The sequence below is a fragment of the Balaenoptera ricei genome, chromosome 1 (genome assembly GCF_028023285.1).
Source record: "Balaenoptera ricei isolate mBalRic1 chromosome 1, mBalRic1.hap2, whole genome shotgun sequence".
Taxonomy (NCBI): Eukaryota; Metazoa; Chordata; class Mammalia; order Artiodactyla; family Balaenopteridae; genus Balaenoptera; species Balaenoptera ricei.
Window position 1 is genome coordinate 21005907 of NC_082639.1, and position 27269 is coordinate 21033175.

At 53.5% G+C, this 27269-nt stretch overlaps 1 protein-coding gene across 1 annotated transcript; it reads left to right on the forward strand.

The window, feature by feature from the left end:
* Positions 1-1598: 1598 nt before the first annotated feature.
* ZDHHC18 (zinc finger DHHC-type palmitoyltransferase 18) lies at positions 1599-26789 on the forward strand. The gene is made up of 8 exons (XM_059916225.1): positions 1599-2017; positions 6238-6398; positions 19682-19831; positions 21280-21417; positions 21548-21596; positions 22119-22221; positions 23742-23854; positions 24771-26789. The coding sequence occupies exons 1-8, from the start codon at positions 1689-1691 to the stop codon at positions 24886-24888; spliced, it is 1161 nt and encodes a 386-aa protein (XP_059772208.1). The 5' UTR covers positions 1599-1688; the 3' UTR covers positions 24889-26789.
* Positions 26790-27269: the final 480 nt, after the last annotated feature.

A 27269-nucleotide genomic window follows, 5' to 3' on the forward strand; every position in this document is an offset into this window, starting at 1 on the left:
ACTTCTTTTCTTACTCTCTCCTATCCTAGTCTCCAGCTCTCTCTTTTCCTATACTTTTCCTTAGGTTTTCCAGTAACCTCAGTGTGGTGGACAGACCCTAAAGTGAGCCTCAGTGATTCCTGCCTCCTGGTATTCACACCTTTGTGTGATCCTCTTGAGTTCAAGTGGGACCTGTGATTTGCTTCTAACCTATAAAATATGGTGAAGGTGTTGGACTGCCACTCCCGTTACATATATGTTACGTTATGTAAAACTCTGTGTTAGCAGACTGGGGCTAGAGATTTTCCTTGTGGGCTTGATGAAGTAAGAGGCCATGTTGTAGAAGCCCATGTGGCAAGAAACTGTGGTAACCTCAAGGAACTGCAGATGGCCTCTGAAAACTCAGGGAGGCCTCCAGGTGACAGCCAGGCCCTCAGTCAGACAGTCACAAGGAAATAAGTTCTGCCCACAAAGCCTGAGTGGGTTTGCAGGTATTTTCTTCCCCAGTTGAGTCCCCAGACGAGCATGCAGCCTTGCTGACATCTTGATTGCAGCCTTCTGAGACTAAGCAAAGGGCTCAGCTAAGCAGTCCCAGTGCTCCTAAACTGGAACCTGCGCGATATAACGTGTGTTGTTTTAAGTCACTAAATTTGTGGTGATTTGTTACACAGCAATAGAAAACTAATACACCCAGAATTCCTGAAAAACACTGGGGCTGGGGCTTCCCTGGTGGCTCAGTGGTTAAGAGTCCGCCTGCCAATGCAGGGGACAGAGGTTCAATCCCTGGTCCGGGAAGATCCCACATGCTGTGGAGCAACTAAGCCCGTGTGCCACAACTACTGAGCCGGCGCGCCTAGAGCCCGTGCTCCCCAACAAGAGAAGCCACCGCAATGAGAAGCCCGCGCACTGCAACAAAGAGTAGCCCCCGCTCGCTGCAACTAGAAAAAGCCCACGCGCAGCAAAGACCCAACACAGCCAAAAATAAATCAATAAAATAAATTAAAAAACAAACAAACAAACAAAAAACCACTGGGGCCCTGTGGCATCAACCTTGCATTAGGTGATAGGAAGCTTGGGTCTGGGTCCAGGTCACAGAGCTGGGTGAGGGAGGACAGAGGATGTGCCACACATACCCCTTGGACACTTTGAACTTCAAGACAGTAATTAACAGGCCCCTGGCTTTCAAAGCAGATTGTGTCCCCATCCCCACCCCTGCTGGCCCCCCAAAATGCCTGTCCAGTAGGTCATCAGAGATGGGTGAAGCCTGGCCCTGGAAATACAGATTGCCAGAAGTAGATCACGAAGTCCACCTCTCAAATCTCGGCGCTCGGCACGGCGCCCGGAATACAGCGGACGCCCAACAAATGGTTTGATTGCAAAAGAACAGAAAGAGTCCTGGAGCGCGCCTCTGCTGCCCCGTCATTGTGCAGCAGGGATCGGGGCGGCAGGGGATTGGTCGGGGCCCTGCAGCGGGTCAGGACCGGGCTGCGGGGCCCGAGCGCCATCCCAGGCCCGGGCGGAGGGGGCGCTGCGGCGGGAGGCCGCGCGGGGCGGGGCGGGGCGGCGATGGGGACGCCCCCTGCGAGCGAGCGCCGCGCGCCGCCGCCGCCGCCGCCGCCGCCGCCGCTAGCAGCTCCTCCGCTCCGCCCCGGTCCTGGTGCGGCCCGGCCGGCCCGCGGGGTGCAGAGCCGAGGTCCGCGGCCGACCGCATGAAGGACTGCGAATACCAGCAGATCAGCCCCGGGGCCGCCCCGCCGCCCGCCTCCCCCGGGGCGCGCCGCCCCGGCCCCGCCGCGCCCCCCGGCCCGGGCCCCGGGCCCCCGCCGCCCGCCGCCGCGCCGCGCTGGAGCAGCAGCGGCAGCGGCAGCGGCAGCGGCAGCGGGAGCATCGGCCGCCGTCCGCGGCGCAAGTGGGAGGTGTTCCCGGGCCGCAACCGCTTCTACTGCGGCGGCCGCCTTATGCTATCCGGCCACGGCGGCGTCTTCGCCCTCACGCTGCTGCTCATCCTCACCACCACCGTCCTCTTCTTCGTCTTCGAGTGAGTTCGGCGGCGTCCCCGCCCCCTGAGGCGCCCCATCCCTTCCGATCCCCTTTGCCGCCTGCCGCTCACCCCACCTTCCCCAGCCCTTGATGGACACTCCAGCCCCTCTGGTCCCCTGCTGGGCACCCCGGCCTCTCCCACCTCCTGGGCCCTCCACCCTTCCCAGCACCTGCCAGGCACCCTCCCTTCCCAGCTTCTCCTTGGCCTCCTGGTGCCTCTCAGAATCTGCCCTCAGGCCTCTCCAGTCTCCTTGCTTATCTCCCACCTGTCCTTTCTGGTCCCCTCCCAGACTCGCCATCCTTCCGTGACAATTTGGATCACCATCTAAGCTGGTCCCCTCCATCCTTGCCAGCCACCCCATCCCCTCTGGCCCCTCCCTAGCACCCCCATCCTTCCCTGGCACCCTGCCTTTGCCAACCTCTGCCGGGATCACTGCCCTCCCATGTCCCTCCAAGACCCCTATCCTCTCTGCCCTCTCAAAATCTGCCCCAGGCCTCCCCAGCTCCTTGGATAGATCCCCTCTCCTCACCTATCCCCTGGACCATCTCTTGTTCCCAGCTTCTTTCTGACCCCTTGAGGCATCTTTTCTTTATATCCTTTCCAAACAACTTCTGAATTTCTTCCTTGTCCTTTGGCTATATACCACCTCAGATTTCCCAGCCATCTTCCCTGTTCCCTCCAGGGTCCCTCTAGGGTCCCCTAGTCATCTCTCTACTCTCAGACCCTCCCCCCTTGCTTTCCCTTCAGTCGTTCTCACCCTAGGCCCTCAAATATCTTTGGGCCTCTCAGACCTCCCCTTTTCTCTCCAGCACCTTCCTTAGTTTCTCCAGAGCTTCCTGTCCTTCCCTCCTCCTCCTCTGGTCCCCCCAGACATCTCCCAGGCCCCTGCCCCCCACCTCCTGACCTCCTGGCTTGCTTTCCCTTCCCAACACTCCAGAGTACCTTCTGGCCTGTTCCACGGTAGGAACAGTTGCAGTGCCTTGTTATTTTTCAAAAGAGGATTTTCCTGTGACAGGTCATATTTGCCCCCATGGCTTTTTGACCTCTTCATATCCCCAGTGACTCAGGATTGGCCCACACAGTATTCTCCATTTCATGGATGGAGGAAGGGATGCCTGTCACTTTACCAGGGTCACATATTTGTATCAGAAGTTTTCCACTCTACCATTGATCTCTGGCTTGAGCCACCTGCTTCCTGATTCCTTTCACACACACTCACACATACACACAAATGCACACCTACCCATGCTGCATGAGCCCCACCTTTCCCTCCTGGTTCTACCCATCCTTTGTGGTCTTACTCAATTTTACAGGTGGTTAAGAACTCCATCTCTGCAGCCAACAGAGCTGGTTCACATCTCCGCTCCACCAGGCGCCGAGTGTGTGGCTTCCGGGCCGCCGCTCCACTACTCAGAACCCCAGTCTCCTCATCTATAAAATGGGGTGTATAATAGTACCCCCTCCTCAGGTTGTCACGAGGGTGGCAGGAATTCATGCACATAAGCTTTAAGCTGGTAATAAGCATTTAAAGCTGGCTGCTGCTGTTACTTGTCATCACCAAAAAACCCTTCCCATGGGCCATGATAAGGCTTCCACCAAGACACTGGCCCCCAGTTACCCTTTCCAGCTGCCAGATCATGTATCTGCAACCTTGGGTTTCCCCTTGAAGCAAGGTGAGGACTTCCTACCAATTAGCTTCTCCCTTTCACCCTTTGCTTTCTGACTCAGGGTGGATAAAAAGTTCCCGAATAATTAACAAGCAGAAACTCTGGGGAGCCCCCAGCCTCCAGCATGGCCCTTGGGCTGAGTTTCAGATACACCCTGCTGGGCCGGCCCATGTGGGTGTTTTGGAAGTGACTTTTCCAGCATCCCTCAGGCTCCACCAGGTCCTCCCAGCCAGGGATGCAGCTGAGGCAGGAGGAAGTGGTGCTTGCCAGGGCTGGCCCCTGTGACCCTGCAGTGTGGGATTTGGTCAATTCAGAAACAGGACTTCCTCTGGGCTGAGGGGATATCTTCATTGGTGACAGATTTGTCCCCAGAGAGGGAGGAAGCGAGGACTTCTGGGTTCCAGGAGAGCTTGTGAATCATCCCGTCTTTGTTGCTGCGCTCCTCCTCACTTGGGCCGGTGGTGTTGGCAGGAGGGTTTGGGTTTGGGCTGAGAGCTCGCCTGGGCCTGGACTGGGGTGGAACCTCAGTAGGGACCTGGTGTATGGGAACGCTGTTGGTGAGGGCCTGGAGGGCGAGAGGTGCTCACACTCTCCCAAGGCTCTGGGGAAAGGTAAACGTGGCTCTAGGGCCTTTCTTGCTGTGAATGATTTTCTCTACTGTTTGATTTGGTGCATTATTGCACAGGCCTCCCAGCTTCTGCCCTGCTTCCCATCCCCACGCAGCAGCCAGAGTGCCCCCTTTAATTCCAAGTCAGATCTGAATATTCCCTGAATATTCCCTGCCTCTCTGGATAAGAGCCAGAGCCCTCGTGGTGGCTTCCTCTCTGTCCCCATCTCCTCCCACTGTCCCCTGTGCATTCCGTCCCAGGCACATTGGCCTCCTTGCACACTCCGACCTCAGGGCCTTTGCATGGTTTGGAATATTCTTCCTTTAGATAGCTTCCTGGCCCACTCCCTCACTTTCTCCTGTCCTTCCCTGACCATCCCTGTAATATAGGAAACTGGCCCCCTCCCTCCTGTCCCATCTGCCGTTATTCTCCAAAACACTTGCCGCTATCTGACATACTACACTTATGCTTCTTGTTAGCTTCTTGCTTGTCTCTCTCCATGAGAACAGGTATTTATTCTCACTGTTGTATTCACAGTGCCTAGAACAGGGCCTGGTATGTAGTAGGCACTCAATACAGTAAATAGATTGCAATACAATATAGCAAATAACGTTTATTTGTTGAATGAAATGGACAGAGCATTTGCTGGGGGCCTGGAGACCCCAATCCTGCCATTGCTTGGCTGGGTGACCTTGGATCTGGCTGTGGGCTTTGATGTCCCCATCTGTAAAACCAGGGGCCAGGACTTGGTGTTTCTGAGGGCTCTGCAAGTCTTCTCCATCTCCCAAGAAGTCTGGTTGTACATGAACTAGTTGAATTGTCATGTGGGTGACACAGAGGGCGCAGCACTGTTTGAGGCTCAGACCTGGGGACCACTGAGATGTTTGGAGCAGAACGTGGCCCACTTGGAGCCCTTGGTTTCGGCAGTCTCTGCTCCTCAAGGGAAGGGCCTCTCTGGAGGCCAGAGCCTCCAACAATGGAGGCTCCAGAAACAGCGTGTAGATGCCCACAGGTTTGCTCCTCCAACTGTGCCAGCTCCTGGGACGTTGGCTGATTCAGGCCTCCCAGCGGTCAGTCATCCCCAAATAGCAGTTCCTCACCCCGTCAGGTGCCACTCTGGCTCTGGGAGGGAAGGCCACATAGGATGGTGGTTAATAGTATGGGCGGTCCTCAACGTCAGACCCGTGCACAGGCTGTTGGAGCCCACTAGGGTCAGGGGGCCCGATAGAACTGACTCCGGATGTCGGCCCTTGGGTGACAGTGGCAGTAGCTGGACCACGCTCTTCCCCCTACACCCTTTACCTGGCTGACCCTACTCATTCAGGTTCTAGCTTAGGAAGTCTCTCCTTCATCCAGTCTTTCCTAACTGTTCTACTACTTTCCCCTTCCCCATTATAACATGCCAAGCCCTGTGTGGCAATTCTCTGTTTACATGTCTGTTTTCCTCACTGGGCCATAAGCCTCACTGTGGGAGCGGGGGGACTCTTGTCTTATTCACTGCCGTTATCCCTGCTGCTTGTTGAAGTCATTGCCTTTAACACAGAGAAGACCTCAGTAAATATTTGTGGAGTGACCGAATAAATGAATGAACACTGTCTTGGATGATTCATCTCAAGTGACAATCCAGTTCATTGGTAGTGGCTGCCTGAAGCTCTGTGTTTAGAAGGATTCTGAGGCTGCAGCCAAGTGCAGGGGTTGAGTGCTGGGATCTGTTGATCACATCTGCCAGGGGCTCAGGGAGAAAGTACAAGGATCAATTAGTGATGTCTGCTCTAGGCACGGACGGGTGCGGGGCTGCACTCATCCAGGGACCATACATCTGCCTCTATTCAGGACCGTGGTGGTGTTTGATGGGATGACAGCGCCTACCTGGTGCTGTAGCCCTGAGCCCCAGGCAGCCCTTGGAGTGTCTGCTCATCTCTCTCTCCCTCTCTTTTTCTAGCTGTCCCTTTTTGGCCCGCCAGCTGACCCTCGCCATCCCCATCATTGCTGCCATCCTGTTTTTCTTCGTCATGAGCTGCCTGCTACAGACAAGTTTCACCGACCCCGGAATCCTGCCCCGGGCCACCGTCTGTGAGGCTGCGGCCCTGGAGAAACAGATCGGTGAGGCTCCTACTCCAGCCGTGGCTGTGTCTCCCAGCTCCGCATTTCTTGATTTGAGAGGAGGCCTGATTTTCTCTTCCCACACTGTGCTAGGCACTGGGGGTACCGTGGTGAGCAGGGCAAGCTGGAGCCGATGCTAGAGTGGAGGAAGCAGAGGATAAGCACATGAGCAAATAAGCAAGAAATGCTACCACGTGAGGGCTGGTGTTGACAGCCACACGGTACTGAGTGCTCATTGGAGCCCAGGCACTGTGTTCACCTCTTTATATGCATGATCATATTTAATCCCCCAGTAATCCTGTGAGACAGGTACTGTGGTTATTCTCCTTTTACTGATTAATTAAAATGAGTCTCAAAGAGGTTAAGTAAATGGTCGAAGGTCACACAGTCAGTGGAAGAGCGCGGATGAGACCCCGGGCACTCTGGCCGGAGTCCCTGCTCTTAAACATTCATACACACTTATTCATTCACTCATCAAACATTTATTGAGCCCCTACTATGTGCCAGGCACTTTTCATACACTTTTAGATACAGCAGTGAACAAATCTGACGATAATCCCTGTCTTCCTGGAGCTGACATTCCAATGGGAGGGGAAAGACAGTTAACAATTAAATATCTAGTCTGTGACACAGAGAAGAGGGAAGCTGGGGGAGGGAGGGCGAGAGCTGGGGGAGGGTGTACAATTTTAAATAGGGGGAAAAAATAGGGGAGTGGGGAAGGCCTTGTGAAGGAGGTGACATCTGAGCAAAGACACAAAGACCTGCAGAGATGAGGAGTTGAGCTGCGTGGGTGTCTGGGGGAGAGCACGGTGGTGCGGGGAGTGGGCTGGTCCAGATGAGTCGGTCAGGGGAAGCCCTTTGGAGGAGGTGGCGCTTGAGATGAGCCAGTAATGTGCGTTCTGGACATAGTAAAAGCAAAAGCCGGGAGTGGCGACCAGACTGGTGTGTTTGAGAAGCGGCAGGAAGGGCAGCATGGCCAGGAGGGACCTGTGTTCCCAGCACCCAGGTGGCCCTTGGTGCCTCCGTGAGTGCTGAGCGGGTGTTCTGGGTGGCTGGGCACCACGGCCATGGCCTTAATCTCAGCTTGCTCCACCCCAGCTCCTTCCTGCCGAGAAGTGACGTGGGGATTTGCACACCTCAGGGGTTTCCGGTCCGTGGTTGGCTCCTTCCCCTAACAGGGTGGCTTTCAGACAGACTTAAATAAATACCCAGCTGCCTCTGAAGAGCCCTGGCAGCCTGTGAGTGGCAGAGCCCTGCCGCATCCGTCCTGGAAGTCATTCCACTGATGGTCTGGAGTAGCTCAGGAGGGCGGCCGGGAGGGGAGAGGATGTTCTCCTACGCTTGTCTGTTCTTTGTCTCTTTCCTCTGCCCTGGCCTGTCTTCAGCCACGCCCTCGGTTGTCATCTTCCTCTGCCTGCATCCAGCTTCCTTCCCCCTCGCACCCCTGGGCCACTCGCCACCCAGCCTCCTGGTCTCTGCTGCTTCAGTTTCCTGCGGTCTGACCCAGCGGCCGGCCGCTGGCAGCAGGGGAGGCTCGGGGCAGCCCTGTTTCTCCTCTCCCAGGTCGGGGCTAATCATGAGGCAGGATTATTGTCCAGCTCAGCCCAGGCTCAGAGGTCTGGCTGCCTGGAGTCCTCTGGCCTCCCGTGAGCTGTTTGGGTCGTACTGACGACAGTAATCCCCTGTGTCTGGGGAGAGCTTGACTGTGCTGAGTGCTCCCCAGCCATTATCCCCACAGATCCTCGCAGCAGCCCTGCTGTGCTGAGGCAGAAACTGAGGCAGGGGATCCCACGGCCGGGAGCGGGGGCGCGGAGACAGAGCCTTGACCCCCAAGCTGTATGCTTTCTCTTCTGAGATGGCGGCAGGGAGACGTCCCAGTCTTCCGCGGCCACGCGCTCTTTATTCTGAGGTCTCAATTCAATTGACTGGGAAGCCTCTGTGACCCCAGGTGGGCTGCACCTTCATGACACCTTCCCAGAGCACCTTGTCCTTCCACCATGGCCCTGGGCTGCATGGTGGTCATTACAGAATTTGTCAGGCAAACCCAGCGGCCTTTCCTGGGTGGTAAGTGTCTTGTTCACCTTGTCCGCCACGTGGAGGGCTCAGCGACATTGGCTGAACGGACCAGCCTCTGCAGAGGCGCTCCTTGCTGTCCGCTGGTGACTGGTGGAGAGACAGTTGGAATTTCTCCTAACCAGGCGTTATAGGTTTGGTCATTTATGTGTTAATTCTGTATGCCGACTCCTGACTGCAGGGAGAGGAGGCAGGGAGGTTGGGGGGGAGGGGATATGAATCTGATGTGAACCCTCCCTCTGGTGGTTTCCAGCTTAGCCCAGTCCAAGGTGGAAGGCCTGAGTGGCCGCCACAGGTTAGATGAGGCTTTGGAAGAGGATCGAAGAAACCAGGGTATCTTCTGCCTGGAGGTTATGTGGAGGCTTCCTGGAGAGGTGCCCTGAGCCAAACCATAAAGTTTGGGTGGAGTTCAAGCACAGGAAGGTGTGTGAAAGGAGGCCCCCATGCAAATGGAACAGGAAGAGGGGAGGACAGAGTGGGAAGGAGGGGGGCAGGCGTGGGAGCTGAGCAGGCCATGTTGGCTGGACACAGGAGTGCTTCAGAGGATTTGGAGGATGGGTAGAGTCAGTCTTGAGGGCCCCTGAGTGTCAGGGTCAGAAACATCCCTTTGAGAACAGTTCCCAAGCCTGGAAAATGGCATCTTTGGGGTCTTTGAATCTAAACCTGAACTGAAGGCTTCTAATCAGGGTGAAACATATTTTCTTAGAAAGGACTAAAGTCACTGAGCCTTTTCGAGAAGGTTGGGGGCCGGCTCTGAGGTGCGTGGTGCTGTTCATATAAACGTGTGCTGGTGACCGGGGCCTGGACCCATGCAGACAGTGTGACCCTCTCATTTTGGCCCCATAGGCCAGCCACTCCAGCCCCATGGGATCTGGTTCTAGGGCTCCCACCCTGCAAGGACCGTCCCAGGTGGGGTGGCCAGCTCTTCACAGTTTGCCCAGAACTGTCCCTGTTTTAGCACTGAAAGCCACATATCTTGGGAAACCCCAAAGTTGCAGGCAGAAGGGCTGGTTGGCCACCCTGGTCTGAGCTCCTGACTTGTCAGCTGGTGAGCCGTGCAGCTCGACTACCCTGCAGGCTCTGGGCAGTTGGCAAAGAGGTAGGAGGAGGCGGCAGCATTGCCCCCAAGAAGCTCCTGGTCTGATGGGAGGTCATAGGAACACCTGAATCTGAGTGACAGACACTCACCTAGCCACGGTTACAGCTCACACGACAGACACAGAGGCCGCCTCTCCCTCCTTCACCACACAGCAGGTCACAAACCGCATCCTATCTGCCTCCAGAGTGTCTCCCCTCTGGTCCTTCTGAAGCCTGCTGCCCTGGGCAGACACACCTCATTTTCCATCTGGATTGGCTCAGGACTCTGCTGACCAGGCCCTGTCCTCTCCCTTCGGTCGTAGTTGTCTCTCCAAGGTCCAGCTTTGACCTGGCCCTCCCTGGCTCAGAATTTGGGTGACACCCTACTGCCCTCAGCAGCATTTCCTGAAGATCGGCCATTGGAGTGCAACCTCGGTGATTTTTGCCCTTTCTGCATCTCCCCTTGTACCCCGCTTTCTTTAGTATTTTCCTTTAAATGGCTTGCTTTTAAACGATTTTTACAAGGAAAATTTATATCACCCCTGTTAGCAGAAGCCACTTGCTCTAAATAGAAGATAATCATAGGAACAAAAGCATAACAGTGTTACAGAATTCTTGGTGGTTACAGTCGCCTGTGGAAAGCAGTCACCTTGAGGCCTGTGAGGATCACAGGTATTCGGTGTTAAAAGTTGAGACTTTCCCCTGGATGGAGTCAAGGCTTGAAAGAGAATTGAAAAGGGAGTGACTTTCTCATCATGTGATTCAGTGCTGCTTAGTGTCACGGCCAGGAAACAAACCATCTCCCATCTTCCTGAAAGCTCGTCCTCGGAGGCGCACTCGCCTGCAGGATGAAGGCAGGCCCCGGCCCACCCTTCCCTCCTCATCTCACTCCACTCCCCGGTGCCCCAGCCACACTGCATGCGGATGCCTTGACCCACGGGGCCCCCTCTGCTACCGTGCCCCCCCATGCCCCCATGAGCCCGAGGTCTCAGTCTCTCCCACCCAGCTGCGTCGCTGCTTCGTCTCGTTGCTTTCTTGAATGCTGCCTCTTGCCCGCTCCCGACATATTCCACTCTGTCTTCTCATGGTGGGTTGAGTACAGACACCGGTAACACCATTCATTGACCAGCAGTGGGTTACACCTTTACATCTCTCATTGGCATCATCGTCTTACAGGGTTGATACCGTTATTACCCAGTGAGGAAACTGAGGCTCAGAGAGGCGGAGCAACTTCCTCAAAATCACAAGCTAACAAGTGGCCAGGCCAGGTTTCTCAGTGAGATCACGCTGGCCCCAGAGTCGCCACCCTTGACTCACCGTGCCTCCTGTGCTGACTCTGTCATCATCCACCTCTCCTGCTCACTCTGCCCCCAGGCCGAGCTCTTCCTGTACCCCCAGGCCTGCCAGGAAGCCTGTGTGTGGCAGGGGCCCCGTAAACCTCCAGAATGAACAGAAGTGGTCTGGTGGGGATCACAGTGATCCAGTCTTCACAGCCTGGCCACTGAGGCTGACCCCAAGCCTGGAAGCTGGGCAACTGCAGCCCTGCAGCTGATTCCTCCACAGGTGGGGACAAGAGAAGGGCAGCGTTGGGGCCCAGCAGGGCAGGCAGAGGTGCCCGGCCTCCCCTCACTAACGCCTCCTCACTAGCTCATGGCCAGCCAGCCTCAGGGGCCTCCCCACCAGCTCTGGGTTTCAGTCACAGCCCCGGCCGTTCAGCGCCTGGCTGCTCCTCTTCGGGGCCGGAGTTGGGGTGAAGATACCCAAAGCAGGCCCCCCGGTCAAGAGGAAGGAGTGGGAGATTCATTTCCTTCTCCCAGCCATTCAGCAAGAAGGAGCCTCCCCCTCGTTACCACGTCCCTGGGGGCTTTAGTTTCCCACCCGGAGGTGCTTTTTACTTCTTGGGGAAGAGCCTGAACCAGAAAGAGCTCTGGAGGGCCAGGAGAGCATCTCTTATTACCACTCCTTCATTCATTTCTTCAACAAATGTTTTCTGAACTGAGTAACAAAGCAACCACATTTGACTCATTTCTGTGTACTTACCCCCTACTTCCCTCACCTGCCACCCCGGGCCTTGTACAATATCTTGACATCATAGATGCTAGTGTCTGAAAGAATGGACAAATGAATGCCTTGGAGGACAAGGGTTCTAATTTCAACCCCACCTTGTACTGTTGGAATGAAGTCTGTAAAACGCGGGCACATGTCCTGTCGTTGCCCAGCCCAGGGCGTTTTTTGTACGAGTGAGACGGGGAATGTCAGTGCACTTTGAAAATGGTTTTTCTCTACTGAAACTGAAGAGGCTTGAGACTTGTGGTCAGGAATGGCAAGTGGTCTTGCTCTGGCCACTGACAAGCTACCACTGGTAATGGCTGCTGGGAGGAGTGGGTTGAGGAGGATTCTGAGGCCGAGACCAGGGCAGTTATTGGTCAGCCTGAGAATATGCTTTCTGGCCTGAGAAAAAGCAGTGGGACACCTGCTTGTCTTCCCCTACCCCATGTGGGGTTCAGCCCTGAAGCAGCATCCCTGCAAAGCCTCCTTTGACCCATCTCATCTAGGGCCCTGCAGTTGGTGACTTTACTCAGCGTCTGGGTGGCACCCTTGCACTGGGCCCTTTTTCCTCTCCTTTACCTCCAGCTCCTGGCAGCCCGAGGAAGCTGGGTGTGCAGAGCCTCACTTCCTCTTTCTCAGGGTTCTAGAGAGGCGGAGTCCTGGCTGCCAGGGGCCAGAACATACTGGTGGGAGTTCTCTTCCTGCCTTGGGGGAGAGGCATGGGCACCCCTCTGCCCTGGGAGGGCCTCTGGGAATCCAGTGAGGGTTCCAATAACTTTTCTCTTAGTCCCGAAGAGGGTCTGTGGCTGTCCTTCACTCACAGATGGGTTGTGTTCTCAAGTATCTTCTACAAATCAGTCGTTGGAATATAGTGTTTTATAGAAACAACAATAATAATAATGGCTAATATTTATTAAGCTCTTGCCAGGTGCTGGGCACTTTGCTAAACCCACTTGATGAATTCTTGCCTGATCCTCCTAACAGCACTAGGAGGTAGATTTGATTATGTCCCATTTTATTTGCTTAGCAGATGAGGGCACAGAGAAGTTAACCGACTTGACACACATCACACAGCTAGTAAGTGATTGGGCCAAGATTCACACCCAAGTGTCTGTCTGGCTCCAAAGCTTGTATCCAAGCCTGGGAGACCACACTGGGCAGGGGCAGGCACTGGGACCTAGGGCCCGAGGGGCAGGATTAGGGGTTGGGTTTGGAGTAGCATCAACAGCTTTGGGAAGAGCTGGGGAGTTCTGTACACTGGGGTGTCACAGCCTGAGCCGTTTGTCAGGACTAAGGCTCCTGTGAACCCAGCACTGTGCCTTGCAGCCTCTCACTCAGCCCTCACCACAGCTCTGTGAGAGTGAGATGGTCTTGTCTCCATTTTATGGATGAGGAAACTGAGGCTCAGAGAGGTGAAGAGACTTCCTGAATTAGCAGGTGGGTAGCAAAACCAGGATTCAAACCCAGTGTTTCAGACTCCAGAGCCTGTGCCTTGCTGCCCCTCATGAAAACAGCTACTAGTAAGTACTCACCAAGTGTCAGTTCCCTTACGTGTACTATTTCTTTTCTTTTTTTTTTTTGTTCAATTAAGTTCCACTTTTTAAAAAAATTCATTTATTTATTTTTGGCTGTGTTGGGGTCTTCCTTGCTGCGCGTGGGCTTTCTCTAGTTGCGACGAGCAGGGGCTACTCTTCATTGCGGTGCGCGGGCTTCTCATTGCGGTGGCTTCTGTTGTTGCAGAGCACGGGCTGTAGGCATGCAGGCTTCAGTAGTTGTGGCATGTGGGCTCAGTAGTTGTGGCTCACAGGCTCTAGAGCGCAGGCTCAGTAGTTGTGGCGCACGGGCTTAGTTGCTCCGCGGCATGTGGGATCTTCCAGGACCAGGGCTTGAACCCGTGTCCCCTGCATTGGCAGGCGGATTCTTTTTTTTTTTTTTTCTCAAAATACTGGATAAGAAGGAGTGAGGCGGCAATGGGAGGGATGCTTTCTTTTTTTCTTTCTTTTTTTTTTTAAATTTATTTATTTATGGCTGTGTTGGGTCTTCGTTTCTGTGCGAGGGCTTTCTCTAGTTGTGGCAAGCGGGGTGCCACTCTTCATCGCGGTGTGCGGGCCTCTCACTATCGTGGCCCCTCTTGTTGCGGAGCACAGGCTCCAGACGCGCAGGCTCAGTAATTGTGGCTCACGGGCCCAGTTGCTCTGCGGCATGTGGGATCTTCCCAGACCAGGGCTCGAACCCGTGTCCCCTGCATTGGCAGGCAGATTCTCAACCACTGTGCCACCAGGGAAGTCCCGTGTACTATTTCTGATCCTCACCACCCTTCAAGGTAGTCACTATTATTTGTCTCCTTTTACAGATGCAGCAATAGGTTCACAGAGGTTAAGCAGCTTCCCCAAGGGCACCAGCTTAAAAGTAGAAGAGTCAGGATTTTTTTTTTTTTTAATAAATTTATTTATTTATTTATTTTTGGCTGCGTTGGGTCTTCCTTGCTGTGCACGGGCTTTCTCTAGTTGTGGAGACTGTGGGCTAGTATTCGTTGCGGTGTGCGGGCTTCTCATTGTGGTGGCTTCTCTTGTTGCGGAGCACAGGCTCTAGAGCGCAGGCTCAGTAGTTTCAGCGCACGGGCTTAGTTGCTCTGCGGCATGTGGGGAATCTTCCCGGATCAGGGATCAAACCCGTGTCCCCTGCATTGGCAGGCGGATTCTTAACCACTGCGCCACCAGGGAAGTCCCAAGAGTCAGGATTCGAACTCCAGGCCTGCCTGTATCTCTCCTCTTTGCCTGCTGCCTCGTAGTTGATAGGCCCAGGACTGCCTGTTTGTCCCACTGTCCTTGCCCTCAAGCAGTGTAGGGTCCAGTTGGAGAGACAGTGTACACACACGGAAGTCCTGTCCCAGCTCAGCACGGAGCAGAGAGTGTGTTCTGTGCTGTGTGTGAGGCCCGACAGCCCCGAGGCTCCTGTGGTCAGGAAGGCTGCTGACAATGCCCGGTGAGTCCTGATGCGCAGAGAGAAGGGAGGCCGGGCTCAGGAACAGGGGCAGGAAGCTGGGGCAGAGTAGTGGGAGAAAAGCTGGGAATGGAGGTTGGGCTCAACTGTGGAGGGTCCTAACATCAGGACAAGAAGTTTGCCTTTATCTTGTTTTTTAGGAGAGGCCAGTGAAGGGTTTCTGAGCTGGGAAGTGACTCACGAGGGGTTATTTAGAGGAATGTGACAGTGTGTACAAGGCGGGTAGAAAGGCAGAGGGTCTGGGAGCAGGTAGTCTTCTGGGGAAGCTGTTTGGTGATACGGGCCTGGCCTGGGTTACGGTGTTGGGAGTGGAGAGAGTGACGGGTGATGAAGGAAGAACCTGACCAGACCTAGCGACTGGCCAGGCATGGATGAGGGAGAAGGAAAGGTCTGCGAGGAGACTTCAAACTGGGTTCCCCTGCCTCTGCCACTTACTGGCTGTGTGACCTCGGACAAATCCCCTGACCTCTCTGGGCGTCTTTTCTCATTTGTAAACTGAAGGAGTTAGAACAGAGGCAGTCAGTGAAGGGACATTTATCAGGTATCTGCTATGTGCCAGGGGCTGTGTTATATGCTCTTTGAGGTTCCTTTCAGCCCTTGGATTGTGCCATCAGCAGAAATAAGGAACCAGACAGGGAAAAATAACACTCACTATGACACTTCAAAATGTACAAAAAGACCTCAAGCCCAAGCTTTGGGAACTTGGGTTCACATCCTGATTCTGCCACTGTGTGGCCTTGAACAAGCCACTAGCCTCACTGAAAAGGCTCCTTAACTGTAACCTAGAGATGATGATGATAACTTTACCTCCTGGGATGTTATCAGGATTAAAGAGGAGAATATATGCAAAGTGCTCAGCATACAGTAGCACTCAGTGACCTGTTCTCTTTCCCTTCTTTCTCTCAGTAGTTCTATGAGCTGGCAGTAACAGTGCACACTTCTTAAGCATTTACTTTGTGTCACTTCACATGTATTAACTCATTTAATCCTCGCAACATCTTTATGAGGTGAGTACTCTTCTTATCCCCATTTCAGTGATCGAGGAAACAGGCACAGAGAGGTTAAATGATTTGCCTTGTCACACATCTAGCAAACGGCATCATCAAGAGAAACCCAGCTAGTAAGAGGTGGAGCTAGGATTCATGTCCCATTCTACCTGTTATTCACATTTTACAGATGAGAAAACTGAGGCTCAGAAAAGTTCATTTGACTGCCTCACACACAGTCAGTGGCAAAACCAGGTTTCAGAGTATGTCCATTGGCCTCAAACCCCCTGCCTTGACCGTGCTGCCATTGCTAAGGAAGAGATGCTTAGATGCTTAGTTCCATTTTAAACATGCTACAGTCGAAGTGGTGGTGAAACAGCCTAGCAAAAGTCTCTGGTAGCTAGGAACGTGAGACACGAATCTGCTTCACTGATGCATGCCAAGTGCCTAGAATAGTGCCTGGCACACGCTAGGCACTCAGTAAGTAATCGTCGGGGGCAAGTGGCCAAACTGGAGATATTATCTGGGACTCAATCCAGTGGAAATGATGTCTGGGAACATAGCCGAGGGCTGGGGATCCCAGGCAGCCCTGTGTGACTCTCGGAATTCTGTCTGGGGAGAAGCCACTGGTCTGGGGAATGCTGGTCTTCTGTGGCCTGGGGTACCAAGAGGCTCTGTGGGTAGAATTGTGGGTTTTGCATATGGCAGATCTAAGTTCAGCTTCCTGCTCTGCCAGCCTACCCACCTTGTGACTCGGACAAGTTACTTTCTTTTTCCTTTTTCTTAGATTTTTACTGACGTATAACAGGCTTGCTAAAAGTGTACAACTCGTAAGTGTTCTGTTTGTTGAGGGTTCACAGTTGGAACACACACGTAATTAGCACCCAGATCAAGAAACAGTGGTGTCCCAGGAGCCCCCATGGTTCCCCTTTCCGGTCTCTGTCAGCCCCCGCCCCCAAAGATAACCACGATCCTGACTTTTAACACCGTAGATTACTTTTATCTGTTTGTGAACATTTTGTGCTCTTACGTCTATGGGTATTTTTCACTTTACACAGCGTTTGTGAGATTCATTCATATTGCCGTGTGTAATTAAGGATCATTCATTCTCGTTGCTGTATAGAATGCCATTGTATGAATATACTGCAATTTTTTTTTTTTTAATCCATTCTACTATTGATGGGTGTTTGGGTAGTTCCAGATTTTGGCTATTTTGAGAATTGTTGCTAGAATAGTCTTGTACTTGTCTTTGGTGCATGTCAGTTCATGCGCATTTCTGCTGGGAAAATACCTACGAGTGGGATTGCTGGGATGCATATGCTGAGCTTTGGTAGTTAGTGCAAAACAGTTGTCCAGAGTGGTCATATGAGATTTCTAGTTGCTTTACATTTTTGCCAACACTTGAGAGATATGTGTGTGTGTGTGTGTGTGTGTGTGTGTGTGTGTGTGTGTGTGGTTTTTTGTTTCTTTTTTTCAATTTTAGCCATTCTGGTGCATATGTACTGGTAATATATTGTGGTTTTAATTTGCGTTTCCCTGATGACTTAACAAGTATGAGCACTTTTTCATGTGTCTATTAGCCATCTGACCACCTTCTTTTATGAAATGCCTGTTTGAATCTTTTGTCCACGTTTGAATTCAGTTGTCTGACTTTTTCTTACTGACTCATAGGAATTCTTTACATATTCTGGGTACACATCCTTTGTCCTTTGTCAGATAAACATATTGCAAATATAACTCTGAAGGTCATCTTTTCATTCTCTTGATGATCTCTTTAGATGAACAGAAGTTCTTAATTTTGATAAAATGCTGTTTATCATATTGCTCTTTTATGAGTAGTCCCTTTGTGTCTTGTTTAAGAAATCTTTGTCTACTCCAGAGTCATGAGGTTGCTCTATTTTTCTTTTTCTTTTTTTTTAATCCAAAACGTTCGTATTGCGAGCTGCAGTCCATCTGGAATTGAATTTGTATTTAGTGGGAGGCAGGGGTGCAGATATGTTTTTTCCCCCCACTTGTGTATCCAGTGGACCCTGCACTGTTTATTGGGAGGAGACCATCTTCCTTCCTTTTTTTAAAAAAAAATAAATTTATTTATTTATGGCTGTGTTGGGTCTTTGTTGCTGCGTGCGGGCTTTTCTCTAGTTGCGGCCAGCAGGGGCTACTCTTCATAGTGGTGTGCGGGCTTCTCATTGTGGTGGCTTCTCTTGTTGCGGAGCGCGGGCTGTAGGCACGCGGGCTTCAGTAGTTGTGGCTCGCGGGCTCTAGAGCGCAGGCTCAGTAGTTGTGGCGCACGGGCTTAGTTGCTCCGTGGCATGTGGGATCTTCCTGGACCAGGGCTCAGACCCGTGTCCCCTGCATTGGCAGGCGGATTCTCAACCACTGCACCACCAGGGAAGCCCCCATCTTCCTTCTTGGCACTGCAATGTTGCCTTTGTCGTGAACCACACGATCATGTACATGTTCATATCTGGAGTCTCTGTTCTGTTCCATTGGTCAGCGTTTCTACCCTTGTACCCAAACCAGGATGTCTTAAATGCTAAGGCTTTATCATAAGTGTTGATGTCTCGTGGTATAAGACCTTTAGCTTTGTTCTTCAAGAGTGCCTTGGCTATTCTTGGCCCTTTGATTTCCATGTGAATTTTAGAATGAGTTTGTCAATTTCCACACCAAAAAAATCCTGACTGGGATTATATTATATCTACAGATTAATTTAGGGAGAATAAATCCTTTTTTAATATTGAGTCTGCCAATCCATGAATATCATATATCTCTGCATTTCTTTTTTCTCTTAAAATTTTTATTATGAAAAATTTCTAACATTCAGAAAAGTGGGAAGAATTAATACAACAAATTCCTATACATTCACTGTCTAGATTAGTTATTTGTGTCATACACACACACACACACACACATAATTCTTATTAAACCATTTCATAATAAATTATATACATCATAGACACCTAACCCATAAATACTTCAATATGTATCCAAGATTTAAGGATAGCCTCCTCATAATGACAATTCCATTATCACATCTAGGAAAATTAATAGTTACCAAATTTCTAATCTATAGTCATTTGTCCCCCATCACCCTCCAAATCTCTTTTGTTGCTGTGTTTTGTTTTTGGAAACAGGATCCAGTCTAGGATCAAGCATTGTATTGGTTTATATCTCTTAAATCTCTTTTTTTTTTTTTTTATGTTTTTAATTACTAGTCGTTTCTTTTGAGGGTTTTTTTTTCTTTTTTTAATTAATTAATTAATTAATTTATGGCTGTGTTGGGTCTTCGTTTCTGTACGAGGGCTTTCTCTAGTTGTGGCAAGCGGGGGCCGCTCTTCATCGCGGTGCGCAGGCCTCTCACTATCGCGGCCTCTCTTGTTGCGGAGCACAGGCTCCAGACGCTCAGGCTCAGTAGTTGTGGCTCACAGGCCTAGTTGCTCCACGGCATGTGGGATCTTCCCAGACCAGGGCTCGAACCTGTGTCCCCTGCATTAGCAGGCGGATTCTCAACCACTGCGCCACCAGGGAAGCCCTTAAATCTCTTTTAATTTAGAACCAACTCCCTTCTCCTTTTGTAAGTGACATTGACTTTAAAAAAAATTTTTTTTAATTGAAGTATAGTTGATGTACAGTATTGACATTGACTTTTGTTAGAGAGCAGGCCGGTGGTCTTGTAGATGTCCCACATTCCGGATCTGATTGTTTCTTCATAGCTTTACTCTCATTGTGTCCTCTGTCCCTCTGTCTCCTGAACCTCCTGGAAACCAGAACTTAGATCTAGGTTTGTTTAGATGCAGATAAACCTCACGAAGCCATCCCTGGTCTCCCTTTCTGATAGCCCTCCTTAGAGTGGAATGTGAGCAGGTGTGTGAAGCTTTAGCGCGGCGCTCGGCACATAGCAAGTTTCGGTAGGTGGTAGCAGCTCTTGAGATTTGTCCCCCACTTAGGCAGGGATTTTGCCCTAATGTTTGTTCCCCAGAAACAGCTTCCCTAAAGCTTCTCTTGTCCCAGCCAGGCAGCACTGGCTTCCCCCCGTGCTGAGGCTCCTGGCTCTGGGCTTGGCCATCCCCCATCTGTCTCTCCTCCCCGTCTCAGACAACACAGGCAGTTCCACGTACCGGCCACCCCCTCGGACCCGGGAGGTGATGATCAATGGGCAGGTGGTGAAGCTGAAGTACTGCTTTACCTGCAAGATGTTTCGGCCGCCCCGGACCTCACACTGCAGTGTCTGCGACAACTGTGTGGGTAAGTGGGAGCCCTGAGAGGGATGGAGCCTTGCAGACACGGGAGTTGCTCATGGGGGGTGGGGGGTGTCTGAAATATCCAGGGCTGGGCAGGAAGTCTGGTTCACCCAGATTTGCTGTGACTGAGGAGGGGCTGTGGAGCGGGGGCTCTGAATGTGACCAGTGGTACCTTGGCTTCAGCGCAGGATTGGTGGATTCCTTCCCCCATCTCTGAAGTGTGGGGCAGACACAGAGATGCCCTGAACCCTTCTTCCAGGCCTTGGCCTGGTCCTCAGTAGGTCCAGGTTCCAAGGAGCCAGAGACTGGAGCAATGACATTCTAGATATGTGGCCCAGGGCCAGCTATACTGAAAGACTTTGACCTGATTCCCAGAATTTGGAGGGACAAGAATCTGGGAACAGAGGAGTTGAAGCTGGTGAGGTGGAGAGGACATAGCCAGGCTCGGAAGCTAAGCTCCTGACCCACGCCTGCGTGGTTGCTGCGGAGCCAGAGGCTGTTTTGTCCCCTCTCCCTGCTCTCCAGAGGCCTGGCAGCTCTGATGGGGACCCAGGGTGCGCCCCTGGGAGGGTGTTGTAAGGGAAAGGCTATGCGGAGGACCCAGGCGAGCTGAGCCACGGTGACTGTGCCCGGTCTCCAGGGCGGAGACCTCATCACGCTAGCTCAGCACTCCCTGAGCAAGAGAACAGTGGGGAACACCCGGGACAGCAGGCAGTGAAGTGGGTGACTCAATGGGCGTCATTCATCCCTGAGAATCTGCCCCCCCCACCTCCGTGAAGGGCCCTGGCCTGGGTGTGAGGCCTGCGACAGGCTTGTGACCCACATTCCCACAGGGGACTTTCCTCACTGGTCTGGGTGTGACCCCACCCCCAGGGACATAGTACTGGTGTGAGCTCAGCCCTCTGACTAGGCCTCCAATGCCGGTTCTCCACAAGTTACGTAGTGGCCCAGCCCCTCCTTGGTCCTCTATTTTAGAGCAAGGGACAGGGGTCGTTGGTCGTTGGCATGGGGCTGGGATCGTAGGCCAGGCGACAAGTACTTTCTGTGGCTCTTCTTTGTACCAGACACTGCCAGACCCTGGGATTCAGCTCAGGCCCTCTCATGGAGCTCACAATTGAATAGGGGTTACAGGCCAGCCCACCAATTGTAAATAAATATATAAACACACGTGGGCAAAGTGCTGCAAAGGATAAGTGCCGTGGCAACAAGGCAGATAACAGGGGCCTTACCTTGTCTGGGGTTGGAGGAGACTTTCTCAAGGAAGTGGCCTTGCAGCCGAGACAAGAAGGAAGAATTACGGGACCTGTCAGGTGAAGGACCAGAGGCCAGGAGTGTCGAGGAACTGAGAGTCACGTGTGGAGAGAGCGAGGGGGTGGAGATGCGAGAGGCCTCTAAACACCCCTGCTGGTTGTGGGCCAGGGCGGCCCTAACCCATCTCCCTGGCCCTTCCAGAACGGTTTGACCATCACTGCCCCTGGGTGGGCAACTGTGTGGGGAAACGGAACTACCGCTTCTTCTATGCGTTCATTCTTTCCCTCTCATTCCTGACGGCCTTCATCTTCGCCTGTGTGGTCACCCACCTGACGCTGCGTGAGTTGGGGATGATGGTGGGAGTGCGGGCAGGGGCAAGTGGGCGGCCCGGGCCAGCAAGCGCGGCCAGGTCAAGGGACTGTGGTCACTCTCCCTTGAGCCGTGCCCTCTCCTGTCTCTTCCTCCCCAGGCTCTCAGGGAAGCAACTTCCTCTCCACTCTGAAGGAGACACCAGCGAGATATCCTTTGTCGGCAAGCGGGAGCCCTGGTGGGACCCGAGGCCCCCTTCACTGGGGCGGGTCCCCGCACCTCATCCCGTAAACAGAGAGGAATGGAGTAGAGCTGATGTTTGCGCTCTAGAATCCAGTCTACCAGCTGCTTCTGTTCAGCCCCAGGCTGGAGCCGATTCTGAATGCGCTGTTGTGGAGCTGGGATGGCCGAGAGCTCTCAGGGCCACAGTCCCTGTCCTCCCTTAAGACACCGAGCTCCCTGGACCATGCCATGTCCGCGGTTCTGGTGTTTGGAATCCTCAATTCCCTCTACCGTCCATCACCCTGGGCTCGTCCTGCCCTTGGGGTGCTCCCAAACCCTGCCTGGGGCCCAGGAGGTGATCTGAAATCACGGAAAGCTTACAAAGTTATATCCTTTCTGGAGAAGTAGCTCCACGGAAGGATGGGTGAGAGAGGCTGGCGAGGCCAGCTTCCAGGCAAGGGAGGCTCCCGGCCCCAGTGTCCGTGTGCCTCCTTGACTGCGCTGCTCACCGTGCTGGAGTTGGTGATCTGCTTCTTCTCCATCTGGTCCATCCTGGGCCTCTCAGGGTTTCACACTTACCTCGTCGCCTCCAACCTGACAACTAATGAAGACGTGAGTAAGGCTGGAGCAACACCTCACCGCTGGGCCCGATCCCAGGATGGAGGCAGGGCTGAGGGAGCCTGGGGCAACCGCAGTGCAGCCCTGACTCTCAGACTGCCAGGGAAGTGCGGGTGGAGATGTGAGGTGGCCTGACATCTCCTTCCAGCGCTCAGGGCCGGGCCCTGGGAGACCCTGTGCAGGCTTCCGAGGGCCCCTCGGTGCTGGCTCCCAGGGTCCCGAGGTTGCTTTCTCCGTAGCCCCGCTAGAGCAGCACTCACACCACAGCCGTCATTACATTTGGCCAGCTCATTACCATTTCCAAAGTTCTTTCAGTTTCCGTCATCTCTCTCGATCCTTTTGCCAACTCTGAAGCAGAAGGAACAAGGACGCTTTTTCTTCATTTGATGGCTGAGTGACTTGCCCCCGGTCACCCAGCTGGAAAGGGACAGAGCCAGGGTTGCACTCAGAAGCTTGCTGTGCCCACCGCACTGCCCTTGTAGACAGCAGCAATGTGCCTGTTCTCAGGATGTCCTGGGGCTCTCTGAGGCATCCTTGCTGAGGGGGCCGGCCAGGACAGAAAGGTGAAGCTCCATCAGCCTCCTGACCTGCTGCCTTGTAGATCTCTACCGACAAGCATTGTTTGAGCACCCACTGTGTGCCCAGCCCTGGGCCAGACCTGACCGCCCACCCCCGCCCCCGCCCCACCATCCTTCCAAACAACAAAAAAGCAAATGAGAGCATCTGTTCCAGGGCCACCATCTGATACTGCTCAGAGGCCCATTGACCAACAGAAAATACATTTCTTGACCTCAGCCTGTCTTTCGGGGAAACAAAACTTAACATGCACAATAGGGTATCACATGCTGGGTGATTGGTACAGAGCAGAAATGATGTCAGCCAGCTTCTCCTAAGGTGATTTCCTGGGGGCTGTTTCTGCAGGATAATACTAGGGGTTAAGCAAAAAGGGGTGTCATGGCCAAATAAGTTTGGAAAACTCTAGGTTAAACTCAAGCCAGTATCCTTTACTGCTAATCTCCTTAGTGCCTTTGATAGCCGGCTTCACAGAGCTAGAGCTGGGCAAGATTTCATCTAATGCTCCAACAGTGTTACCAGAGAGTTCCCTATTTTTCAAATGAGGACTGAGACTCAGAAAAGTGGTGATCTGTCCAGGGTCATGCAGCAAGTCTGTGGCAGAGCCAGAGTTCACGGCCAGGTCAGCCTGGGCCCTGTGCCCTTGCACTATCCTCCCTCTTGGGTGGCTGGACAGAGAAGGAAGGATGCACCCAGAAAGTCTCCTTTGTAGGCTTCTCTTTGGCTTTGCTCTGTCTTCTGTCTTGGTTAGTGCCTCCTCTTCTGGGTGCCCCCCAACATCCAGCAAGTCCCCCACATCCTCACTGAATGGCCTGGGTTAAAGGCATGTTCCCTGCAATAGACTAGCCAGAATTGGTTTCAGAATTCGCTGATTTTCCCCAGCCTCTAGAACAAGTGAAATGAAGGGAGGTACCTGACCCAGAGTTCCTTCCTGCTTGCAGATCAAAGGCTCGTGGTCCAACAAGAGGGGCGGTGAGGCCTCTGTCAATCCCTACAGCCATAAAAGTGTTATCACTAACTGCTGTGCTGTGCTCTGCGGCCCCCTACCTCCCAGGTAAGCCAGGGGGTACAGGGGAAAGGTCATAGGGCCTGGCCTGGCCAGACCAGTGGGGGGATGGCCCTGTGAGTCTATTCCTCTGAAAGAGGTTCTGGAATCAGCAGACCTCTCCCCACACCACAGATGCCCTCTGTCCACCATCCCCTGCTGGATGCACTCAGGACACGTGTCACATAAAGGAATTCTGTAGAGAGTTTTAACTTGTAATCCCGTGCGCTCATTGTAGAAAAAAATTAAGTACAAAATATTAACAAGAGTGTTGTATATCACATGTAATCCTACTCCCCAGGGGTAACCACAATTAATGTTTTGTCCATGCTTGAGTGACACTGCCTTTCTGGTGCTGATGGCTGGACTGGGTGGGGCCTCCGTCTTCCTCCTGGCAGAGGAGAGCCCTGGTGGCTCAGCCCTGCTGGGAAGCGCCCCCTCTGTCCTGACACCAGGGGGCGCTAGATGTCCAGATCCGGAGTTAAATTGGGCACTGTGGGGGCAGGGGAGGGGGGCTGGTAAGACTTCCCAACACCATCCCTACCTCCTCCTGCTCAATAGCCAATATGCCTCTCTCCGATCCTGCCCCCGGGGAAAGGACAGTAGGAATTGTACCATCTCCCAATGCCCTTTCATCCTTGCTCTTCCCCTTACCTGCAGCCTGGGAGCCCGACAGAACGCTGGACAGTTTGAATTAATAGTGGGTAAAATCTGTGGCCAAAAGCCAAGTGTCCAGAGTACAGAGACGGCCCTTCCAGAAGGGAAGGGTGTTGAGCCGCCAACTGGAGAGCAGCTCCCCTTTCCTCAGCCTTTCTAGGGCTGGGTCTTTCCTTGGCTGGGAGATGGACCCTGCCATCCAGCCCCCGGCCTGGAGCTCTGGTGTCAGGCAGGGCCTCATGTGTCCCCCCACCTTGTATTTTGAAAGCCTGATTGACCGGAGGGGATTTGTGCAGTCTGACACCGTGTTGCCCTCGCCCATCAGAAGCGACGAGCCAGCCTGCAGAGCCAAGCCTGATGCCAGCATGGTAGGAGGCCACCCCTGAACCGTGCTCAGTACTTGCCACCTGCTGGCCTGTATGCCCCTCCGCACTCACCTGCCGCCCTCCACACCTGCCAGGACCCTCCCCATTTCACCCGAAGGGAAGCAGAGCCGCCAAAGACTTTTTAAGTCTTTTCGTATTTATTTCCCACCCTGCGTGGCTTTCCCCACACTGTGCCATGGCTGTACCCTCTGCTCCCCAAACCAGGTTCCCACGGTCTTGGGCGCTAAATTCCCCCAGCTGATCAGTGGCAGGAGTGACAGGAGAGAGAGGCCAGGGCTCCTGAGGCCGCCCAGGGGACCATGCCAAGCCTCTGCCGTGCCTCTGAGCCGTGCCCCGTGTGAGTGAGGGTGCGGACTGAGTGTGATGCCTCCGAGGTGGGAGAGCTGCTGGGCCCTGCTGGGCCGGGGCCCAAGGGGTGAAGCAGGACCGAGGAGCAGTCGGCTCTGGACAGCAGGCTGTCGGAGAGGATGCTTCTGGGGTCTGCTTTGGTCTGTGGTCTCCTTCATTCTTTTTGTGATAGCCATTGTTCTTTCTTCCATTTTTGTTCTTGTATGGAGTTGGCCAGTAGACTAGAGCTGGGGCTCCAGGTAGAGAGGGCAGAGTTGGGGGTGGCAGGGGCAGCCTGTGTCGGAGGAAGCCAAACTGGCCAGCCAGGCACCCGAGACCTCAGCTCCTGCATGATTCCTGGGCAGCACACTAGGAGGCGGGGGCCTCGCCCTCTCTCTGCCCATGGACGGTTCAACAGGGGCCCAGCCTGGCCCCCCACCTTTCTCCCCAGTCAGGTCTGGGGATGGGCAGGTTACACTCATGCTGGCAATACTTGAAATGGGTTTATTAATGCTGGGTATTTTGCACAATTTTATAGACCTCTTTTCTACATAGCCTTTTTTAAATGGAAGAAGAAAAAAGAAGTCAGCCACATTGCTATCTGTGTAGTGCCAGGTTAAGGGTTATCAGAAGGCAACTTGGTTTTAATAAGTTTATTACAAGAGACCTTCTGGCCATGAGTGAGTGAGTGTGTGTGTGTATGTGTGTGTGCGCTCGCGTGCCCGTGTATGAATGTGGCTGGCTCCCACTCCCCCAGGGTTGTCTCACTCCCCACTGTCCCCCTGGGGTGTCAGCCGGTGGTGGCAGCAGCAGGAGCAGCCTGAACCAGGGGGACAGGGAGTGTGTGCATTGGTCACAGGAGACCCCTGGGCTCCTGCGGCAGTTCAGCCCCATCCTCCTATCTTTCCCTCCTCCAAGGACTTCAGATAAACAGTGGCTGGGACTCAGCCGCCTGGCCCCCAGGTCAGGCTTCCAGCTGGGACCTGCCCAGACCGGCTGGGGCCTGGTCAGGTGGGTGGCGTAATGGCTGTGGGGAGTGGCTGCCATCCTGCACGCCACACTCCCTCCTCCAAGGTCTGAGTAGGGGACCCAGTGCCAGGGGCTAGAGCATGGGGAGTCGGCCAACTGGAGGCCTCCCTCCAGAGAAAAGGAAGGAACAGGGTGGGCCGAGAGACGAGTGAAGGTTGGCCTAAATCTGGGTCAGAAACTTAGAGGATGTCCCTCCTCTCCTGGGAGTTTTAGTTTCTTGTCAAAATAGATAGGAAATTGTCCCTCTGTCTCCTTCCTTGGCCCTTTAAGTGGGCTGAAGCCCTTGGAAAGTGACATAGGAAGTCCTCGCATCTTGTCCTTCCTTGCTGCAGAGGCTAGTGGGTCACAGGCAGCTGAGAAGTGGCAGCCGCAAGGGGCTCCCTCTGGGAGAAGCAGCTTCGCCCCAGCCTCAGGACCCTGGGCCATGCTGCCGTGGCAGTGGGGGTGGGGAGGAAGCTGGCCAGAGGAGGGGACTCCTACCTGCCTTTTATTTAAGCCAGTATTCTTTGTTCCTGCTTGTAATAAAATTTTTGTTTTTAAGAATTGATTTGCTTTGGTTTGGTTTTTGTTTGCTCTTTCTTTGCTGAGGCCCCAACTGGCAGCCCTCTATTCTTCCAGCCAAACTTGGTCTTTCCTGGGGAGACAGAAAGAAGGCAGGCAACCCAGTGATCTGGCTACCGTTCTTCTCCCCTGGCTGGAGGCTGAGCAGAGGGGGCTGCAGCTAGGCCCCCGCAGGCGTGTAAGAAAAGGCCATCCTGTCCCTTCTTTGTCGCCTCTACCTTCCCCTGCCCTGGGGGCTTGGAGACCCCTGAGTTCTTCCTCCTTGCTGTCTTTCCGTGCTGACCCCCAGTGACTGCTCAGCTAAGAAAATGTTTATAAGGCAGTGGATTCCAGTTTGAGAACCAGAGCCTCCCTGGCCCCCGCCCCCGCCCGGGCAGCAGGGCCCGGCCAGACAGCTCGTAACGCTGGCCCACCTCTGGTATCTCCCCCAGGACACCTGTCAGGATTTTGCCATCTCCTGCACA